Raw genomic sequence first — 9,210 nt, 5'->3', positions numbered from 1 at the left:
AAAGTTGGCGTTTCTAGAGAATAGATGTTTGTAGGGAGCAAACGCTGATTGGCTAGATGTATTTGCTGGCTCTTTAGGTAAGTTACGTCCGCTCTTTTTTAAAACTGAAAGTTTCTAAGAACCAGCGTTACATCTACTGTCAAACACAAGAAGATTCTCTTTTGTTCTTGGGTTGTAGGCTGCACCTGACACAAGTTGTCTCGAGTGTGGTCTGGGTACAATGAAATATGAAGCATCTGAAACGAAACCTGCTCCTATTTGTCAAAAAGTCTGATTTCAATTAAAGATCATGAGTCCTGCAATGAGATCATAGCCCAAAACAAACGCTAAAAACAAATTTGCTCTTTAGAAGTGCTCTTCTATGAGATCTGATCTATGAAAGGAGCTGAAACATGGAGTAGGGTTGACCCTTAAAATGTGAGACAGCTGAGGAAGTTAACCAGTAAGCAGAAATACCTGCTCCAGTTGCAGAAATCTTACAGAAACGGACAATCACTCATTTGCAGTGACTGATGTAAAAGGTTGAACAAGAAAATGTGAAGTTAAAGGCAACGTCCTTTGTCCCAAGGCTAGTTTAAGTATTATTAATATTTTGGTTACTTTATTTTTCTTTCTTTATGAATCGATTGTAACTATTTTCACATTTTTTAACAACCAAAATGGATTTAGTTTTTAAATGTAATGGCTAGGTATTAAAAAACAGACATAGCTCTCCCCACTACCCATTTATGTTGCTCTTATTTTGAAATGTAACCGGAAGTTCTGTGTTAAGAAAGGCGGAAAGAGAAGTTATGGAGACGCCGCTAATGTCGAGCCGAGACGCCGCCAATGTTGAACATGAGACGCCGCTAATGTCGAACCAGTTAACACCATAGAAATAATATGTCTGTGGTTAACACAATCTGCCAATAACGCCTTGTTTTTAGACATAATATGTCTTTAGTTGACACAAACGGCTTTTTTTTTTTGTTCAACCTTTTTTTTGTGTGTGCAATCAGATGTGGCCCTCCAGACACGCTCATTTTTCTATCGTCCAATCAGATGTAGTCCGCCAGACATACCCATTTTTTAATTGTCCAATCAGATGTGGCCCGCCCGACACGCTCATTTTCCTATAGTCCAGTCAGATATAGCCCCCCGGATATGCCTCGTCCAATCAGATGTGGCCCCCACAGATACGCTTTCCGAATTTGTCTGTCTATAGGAATAGTAGTACAAGTAGTAAATAGACGTTTATATGTATATATATATATATATATATATATATATATAGACATTTAAACCCCTTCACACACTCTTGCAATATTCTAAACCATGTTTCTAAACTCTAAACACTCTAAAAGAGCACAGAAGGTCATGATTTCAGCCCCCTGCTCTTTGCCCCTGCAAGTGCTCTTGGCCACGCCCAGTTCTCCACTCTGCGCGCTGAACAGCCGATCAGCTGCAGCAGGAAGTTTATTCTGCAGTATGGGCTGCACACAGGTGCAGCAGGTGCTAAATAAATTAAAAATAATTCATTTAAAATAAAAATTGCATGCTGATCGTCCATCCATCAATCAGCCAATTGTATGTCATGTCCAATGTTATATTGAAAAACCGCGATAGAGCAAGTCCGCAATAAACGAACCGCAAAGTAGCGAGGGACTACTGTATACTAAATTAAATTATTACTTACTACTTGTACTACTATTCCTACTTTGCAGTTTTTCACATATGGCGGGGCTTCAGGGTACGAATTCCAGGTGATAAAAGAGGGACTATTGTATTTAGAAATGCAGAGGAATTTCTTCAGTGTGTTATAGTTATATGTGCAGTCCTGGTTTGCACTGAAATAAATCCTTGCTTGACAAAGCCTCCACTGGCTCATTGGTAGACAAATGACACACTAAGGAGGAAATGAAGGCAAAGGACTGCTTTTATTTGCTTACTCAGCATATGTGTCTACAGTCAGACAAAACCAAACACGCGTGCCACAGATCCGCAGGACTCAGCCTCACTGACTGAACATTTCAACAGAGATCTGCTGTCACTCAGCCACACATACAAACAAATCCATGCAGCACTGGAGCACTTCTGCATGTGCAAAACAAATGCCAAATATATATGTGTTGGTACAAGATAGAACAAAAAGGAGAGGAATGTAGCGTGTTCAGTCAAAACAAATCAGATGCTATTAGCATCATGGTGTGAGTCGCCAGCAGAGCTATTTGATCCTGGATACTCTTCACACAGAAAGCTTTTATGCACTGTCACAATTGTTAAACATGTGTTTACCTATACTCAGACTGTGCAAGAACTTACTGTCCACAACAATACCAGCAGATATTTTAATCTAATAAAAATATATTCCAATATACATTATTTAACAACAGTCTTTTATCATTGACTTTTTTTCACTTTTTGCTGTATTATAATCTTGTTCTGCTGAAGGTCATTCAGAACAACTAGTTTGAAACCGTTTTTTATCATGGAAGAACATTTCCAAATAAGTAGCGCTGGTGTCAAAACAACAACTACAGGTGATTATTCTTTGCTTTTCCCCCTCTCATACATTTTAACAAAGAAGGCCCAGAATGTTTTCATCTGATCCAAAATGCTGCTGCTACTTTTTTAACTCAAACAGAACAACACACAACTCCTGCTTTAATGTCTCCATCCATTATATTTTACCCGCTTCTTCCATTTTGGGTCACGGGGGTCGCCAGTGCCCATGTCCGGCAATCATTGTGCGAGGGGCGTGGTACAACTTGGACAGATCTCTAGTCCATCACAAGGACACATAGAGACAAACGAGACAAATAAACATGCACTCTCTCACTCACACCTAGGGACAATTTAGAGTTACCAATCAGCCTAACATGCATGCTTTTGGTCTGTGGGAGGAAACTGGAGTACCCGGAGAAACCTCACGCATGCACGGAGAGAACATGCAAACTCCACCCAGTAAGGCCCCCGGACCGAGATTTGAACCAAGAACCTGCGCACTGAGAGGTAGCATCTCGATCAGTTGCACCACCGTGCTGCCTTTATGGTCTCTTTATTATCCATCCATCCATTATCTTTTACCCGCTTTTTCCATTTTGGGTCACGGGGGGTCGCCGGTGCCCATGTCCAGCAATCACTGTACGAGGGGCAGGGTACACCCTGGACAGGTCGCACGTCCATCACAGCAATCTTTACTTATCTACTTACTAAATATCACTATTGCAAATTTTCTTATATTTAAATTTACTTCAGCGGCTTTGTTGCCCGTCGCTAAATTATAACCAAGGCCTTTAATTACATCTAGCGTTTTCTTCAAATGTCTTTTTCTTCATACTAATTTTGTATAGAAATGCATGTTTAACTCCAACAAAACAATATGGAAGCAATGATAACCAAAAACTATTCTGATTTAAAATTAAAATGGCATGTTTCGAATGAATGCGTTTTGCTTGCAGCTTTGAATGTATGATTTGTCAGTGCAAGGAGTATCTGTTTAAGAAGACTCTCAGACACTATGACATGAAATGGTAGCTTAATTCTACAAGATGTGGCCATCTTGGACTGAGTTGTCTTCAGATTTTAATAAGCTGTAGATGTACTTCCAGTGATTAGTTTCATTACAGTCTGTCCAGTAGTTTATGTCACGTTTCTGCCCCTGCCTCACATAGTTTCTGTCCATCATGCCTTGTTTATGCTGTCAAGCTCAGTTTTGCATATCACCCATCCTTCAACTCTTCTTGCTCCTTTCACCCCATGCCATGCCCCTTGTTACCTATACCATGCCATACCATGCCATACCAAATTATTTCTAAAGCACTTAAAATACAACAAGCAGCCGTCCGAAGTGCTGTACAAAATTAAAAACAAACAAAAAACAGTAAAACAATAAAAACATCTAAATATACATTAAAAAAAAAATCAGAACATCATAAGTAAAATAATACAACATTAAGACACAGATGCTGACTCACTAGGTTAAAAGCCAATGAAAAAAAAAAAAGTTTTTAAACGAGTTTTAAAAACAGAAAGTGACGGGGTCTGCCTGACCTCCAGCGGCAGCTCATTCCACAGTTTAGGAGCCAGAGCTGAAAAGGCTCTGTCTCCTCTGGATTTATAAAAGTTTTTCGGGACTGCTAAAAGCATCTGGTCAGAGGATCTAAGAGCACGTGATGGTATGTAAAAGTGAAGCAGTTCAGACAGATAAGATGGACTAAGACCGTTCAAAGACTTAAAAACAAACAATAGAACTTTAAAATGAATTTGAAACTGGACAGGAAGCCAGTGAAGGGACATCAGAACTGGAGTGATGTGTTCACACCTGCCTGTACCAGTCAAAAATCGTGCAGCAGCATTTTGTACCAGCTGTAACCGTGAGAGTAAGGCCTGGCTAACTCCTATCAATAGAGAGTTAAAGAACTCCACTGCAATCAGCCTTCCTGCCGTTCACCTGTTCCCTGCCCTATTTAAGTTTCAGGTTCTCAGTCCTCCAGTGTCAGATTATTGAAAGCCTCACAGTGAGTAAATGTCCAGCATTCATGTCACAGTCTCATTTGTCTTCCTGGTTTTGACCTCACGCCTGCGTCACTGAGTCCTCGCCTTGCTCGTTCCCTGCCTGTCTTGGGTTATTTGCTCTGCTCACGCTCTGTCTCGAAGCTGGCTCTTCTTCACTACTGGTGACGTCACCTCAACCAACTCCTTCAAGGAATCTTTCTCTCATTTGTCTGTGAAGGTTGGTGACTGTCTTCAGAACAATCGGAACACTACCATGAAACTCCTGTCCATTAACGCTCCTGTCTCTTCAGATTGTGCTGGCCCAAGGACCAAGACCTCCATCAGATTATTAATAAACCTTTTAAACCTTCATGTTGTCTGTGATCTGGCTTGAATCCATAAACCCGGTTCCTGTCAGTTTATTTTTATTTTGCAAACAGGAAATTACCCAATTGTTCCCTTTCATGGTGGCCGGCGATAACCTGATCTTTCTATAGATACACTGTGTGTGTGACAGAATTCACTTTTAACAATACACTTAGAAATTATTGTACCTGCAAGGACATAATGCTTCATCATCCTGTAATACAATTCTGTCTGATATTGTTGGCTATGCCTCTTTACTGTGACAAAAACATGTTCATGTACTGTACGTGACATGACAGTTGGCCAGATGAAATATTTTCTCATCTAACCTACTGTATTCTACCAACCTCTTTCTGTCAAATATGCATGTTCAGAATGATGATGACTTTACTAAAGTTACCTTGACCAAATACAGTAGAAGTGCAGAGGTGTGGTCTGTTGACAGTGTTAAGAGCAATTTACTGTGGTTTTAACCAGAAACACAATGTAGAGATATATAAATGCAAGTAAACAAGAAGGTACCAGCAGTTGTTTTTTTTTACTATAACATAAGTATCTGGAAAAGTAGAATACTAGACTTCAATAATGCAAATGGCATAAAGCAGAGGTTGTTATATGTTAGTACTTTTAGTTCAGATATCACCCCTTGCCTATTCAATAAGACATTCAAAGCCCCAACATCTCAGATGCTGGGTGGCGAGTTCTGTAGGAGAGGGAAGAACATCAGGGGGACTTTTTTTCTAGACAAGTGTTAGAAGATGGTTACATTTGTTGAAGGTACTGAACATTTATAGAATCTTTAAAGACACTTTTAGAGAAGAAAATCTAGTGTAACATGTTACTCTAAATGAAAAATGTTACGCTTTCTCCATTAAATCGTTGTCTCTTTTGACTTACCAAAATAGTGGTGACTATATAAGTCCTGTTCAGCAGTCCATACGTTTCGTTACTAGCCCTCATGAGACTAGCTGTGGTCACGTATCTCTCCTCTTCGTTCCAGTAGCCAACCTAGAAGAATGTGACAAACACTTTATTTACTAAACTGGAATTCAAACCAAGACGATTTATTATAACTAAAAAGAGGACTGGACACAAGACACAATGAATGACTAACCCACTAACAGTGGGCTTCAGTATTACTTTTAAACCCTGCCCCTCTATTTAAATGAATGGGGCATTTTCTTGACTAAAACGAAAAATACACAGAATTGATTTATCTATTGATGTTTTGTTGTTTGTCGTAGAGGTGCTGCCTTGCTGTATGTTCAAATATGCATTTTTTCCACATGTTTAGATGCATTGAGTTATTTGAGGTTTTAAGAAAATGCCATGTTACACAATGATTGACAGTATGACAAGGAGGTTGAGCAGGTAAGACTTTCATATCCCAAATACAGCCTTATAACCCAAATGATCTCTGGCTGCAAAAATACATGGCAGCACCCAAAACAGACATTTGACTTTACTTGTGGACAGTAGGAGAAAGCGGAGATGTTTTTTCCATCTTCAATGATGCTGATGGTTCCAACAGAACAACAGTACCAAACATATCAAAACCAGTTGGTAAGTCATTTATCTCTTGGAATGGTCCCAAGCTACATAAATTTTGTGGATCATGCTGTAAAAGTGATGACTGCAAGAAAACCAAACAATTTAAATAAACTACAAATTCTGCCAAGAAGAATGGACGAATAGTCAGAATTATGTCAGAGGTATTTAATGAAGGTGGAAACTTGTTGAAGAAGATTAAGCCAAGTATTAGTGGGGGTGAGTGTATATATTTGAGCTTGAATGTACAGTATACCTTTCTCCCTGTGTATGGCAGAGAATGTGTACAAAAATTACAAATATCTGCTGTTTTGTTTTTAAAAACCTTTCAAGTTGTATGTTGCAATATCAACTGCAGATGAAATAAAGGATAAAACTGTGATCTTTAACAGCTGGGTGGTGAGGCATTTTTCAAGAGTTCAGCTGAGTTGTTTACACTCTTCTCAGAAAACCAACAGCAGAAAGGGAAAGTGAGGAGTCAAGTTTCACACGACAGCCCTCTAAAATCAGCTGTAAAGAAAATACCTCAAACCATTTAAGAGTGCTTTGTAATCCTGTTACATTTTTACCAAAGCTCACAGCACCGTCTCATTAACACCCCTGAAAATTGTGTCATCTTGTGAAAAAGTGGCACAAAGTGTCTTCCTCAAGTTGGTTAAACAGATCCTAATAAAGGGAAACCCATCATTGACATGCACTGTGTGTAATCTGATAGTAGTAGGAAACCCTATATTACATACTGTGTGCATGTTTTTTTTTAAAAGATTACAGTATATGCTAAAGAGCTCAAATCACGGAGCGTTCGCCACGTCAGCCCATGTCACGTCAAGAGCCCTCCCTTCCTTTTTTCTTAAAGAGACACGCTGCTCAACTAGCCATCTCATCCTTTGGTTCAAACAGTCTTATACTGCCATCAGGTGGTCAAAAAAGGTACTCTCCTACAATATCAACATTTCTTCCAATATTTTTTCTAAAATTTGCCAATTAATTATTGTTAAATTTCAAATAATATTATCGTTTATCGCAACAATTTCTGAGACAATTAATTGCCCAGCAAAATTAGTTATCGTGACAGGCCTATCCAAGGCTACAGATCTGAATGTGCATGTCTAAAAACCACTCTGAAGAAAAATACTAATGATTAAAATTGTCACAGTTTGCCTGTGTTCCGTTCAAAAGTGTACTCCAGCAGATTAGATCAGATACATGGGGTGGCTGCAACTAAGCGGACCAAAATGGGCAGATACAATGTGGGCTGAGATGGGCAGCGAACAAATGCGCTTGACTAAATGCAGATTTGCAAGCCTCAAAAAAGAGCCCATGATTTTGAATAAAATGTGGCCACACAGCTAGCAGGTCGCAAATACTCAGAATTCAGTGAGACTGCATGGAAAGTTGCCTATTTTCTTGCTATTTTCAGTTGATAACTAGTCTAACATTTGCAGCCTAGTGAGATAATATCCTTAAAAAAGAAACAGTGATATTTGGAAATAATGGCTGGAAAACCAACTACAACTGCGTTAAAGACTTCAGCTGATGCCTCAGGCTTACCTTCTTGGGTCCAGAGGGGGCTAATTCCATGACACTAACAGTGTAGTTGGTTCTGCGACCTTTCTCGTTAAACTGAATGTGACCAGTCAATCCATCAATGCGGACCTGGAATGACGTCAGAGATAAAGAACAGGTCATGCAGAGGCTGAAATCCCTCAAACGCCTGGTACATGGTTGAATCCCAGCAAACATTCACGTGTCACAATTACAATGCAGAGTGTGGTGAGAACAGTTTGCAAGTGTTTGGATAGTATTCATTTGTGAAAGTCCGCAGAGTTCAGGTCCCTGCGGAGGTGAATGACAGACGGTGTGTGTATGTAGATGTGTACAGTGCAGTGTGTGTTTGTCTTGGCTTGGTGATGGGATTAATTGAGCGAACACTGCTCCCATCTTCAGTCTGTCTGCAGGCAGATGGCTCTGAACAGACCTCAGCAGGACAGAGCTGTAAGTACACACTCACATATTTTCATATTTGTCCACCATACTTAATGTCAATCCCAAATAATAATTAAAAAAATCTAATACAACTCTTAAGAATATACTAGTAAAAAAAAATACCTCTGCTCCAAGATGACAAGAGTGTCTGCATTTCCCTCTGAGATCAAGTAGCCTCACAGCCAGGTCACCATTTCCTATTCCATGGCCAAATATTACATTTCTAAACTCAATTATTAACGTCATATCCCATGATAATCATAGTTGAGTAATATTGCCTGCAGGTTTTGTTTACTAGTCATGATGTCACATTTGATACTAGGGATTTCTCCTATGACTTAATGTGAACTTTACACAACAGAATGAGACCTAATTTGTTCAGCCAGCCACAACTTAGGAGCTGTTAGCCAACGTGCCAGTCAAGGATTTTGGTATCTTTGTGCAGTTTGTATATGCATGGGTGTGTGTGAGTGCAGACCTGCTGCAAGGCTCTCTGGATGTCTATTCCCTGTCCCCAAGGGGCTGGTGGGTTGGCCAGACACTCTCCAGCATTGCCCCGGCGAGAGATGTCTATCCTCTGTCTTCTTAAATTTTGAAAGGCCGTGGACATGACTTTCACCCCGTCATATGTTAGAGCACCTGTGTACTGCAAATAGAGAGCAAACAATTCAAACAGATGCAGCATTCATAAATGGTAAAGAGAGACAAAGCAGCAATAAAGAAATATACTGTATCGCTACAATTGTCTTAGTATGTCTGTTTCTTTCACATTTTTTTTATTTCTTAACCAGTTCTACATTGCATGTAGATAAAAAAAATGTGAAAGAAACAGAC

The 9,210-nt window shown here is 39.6% G+C and overlaps 1 protein-coding gene across 1 annotated transcript in view; it reads right to left on the bottom strand.

Annotated features, from left to right (window-relative positions):
- Nucleotides 1–5,739: 5,739 nt before the first annotated feature.
- LOC119408550 (glutamate receptor 1) overlaps nucleotides 5,740–9,210 on the bottom strand; it is a gene marked incomplete at its 3' end in the record, with an annotated part of 73,105 nt that continues 69,634 nt past the window's right edge. Inside the window, 3 exon segments of the mRNA XM_037675394.1 lie at nucleotides 5,740–5,850; nucleotides 7,942–8,046; nucleotides 8,855–9,022. Coding sequence (XP_037531322.1) covers nucleotides 5,740–5,850; nucleotides 7,942–8,046; nucleotides 8,855–9,022 — 384 coding nt within the window.

Source organism: Nematolebias whitei, chromosome 4 (assembly GCF_014905685.2).
Source record: "Nematolebias whitei isolate Nwh7 chromosome 4, NemWhi1, whole genome shotgun sequence".
Classification (NCBI taxonomy): Eukaryota; Metazoa; Chordata; class Actinopteri; order Cyprinodontiformes; family Rivulidae; genus Nematolebias; species Nematolebias whitei.
The sequence above is the reverse complement of the archived record's forward strand: the minus strand, read 5'-3'. Positions and strand labels throughout refer to the sequence as shown.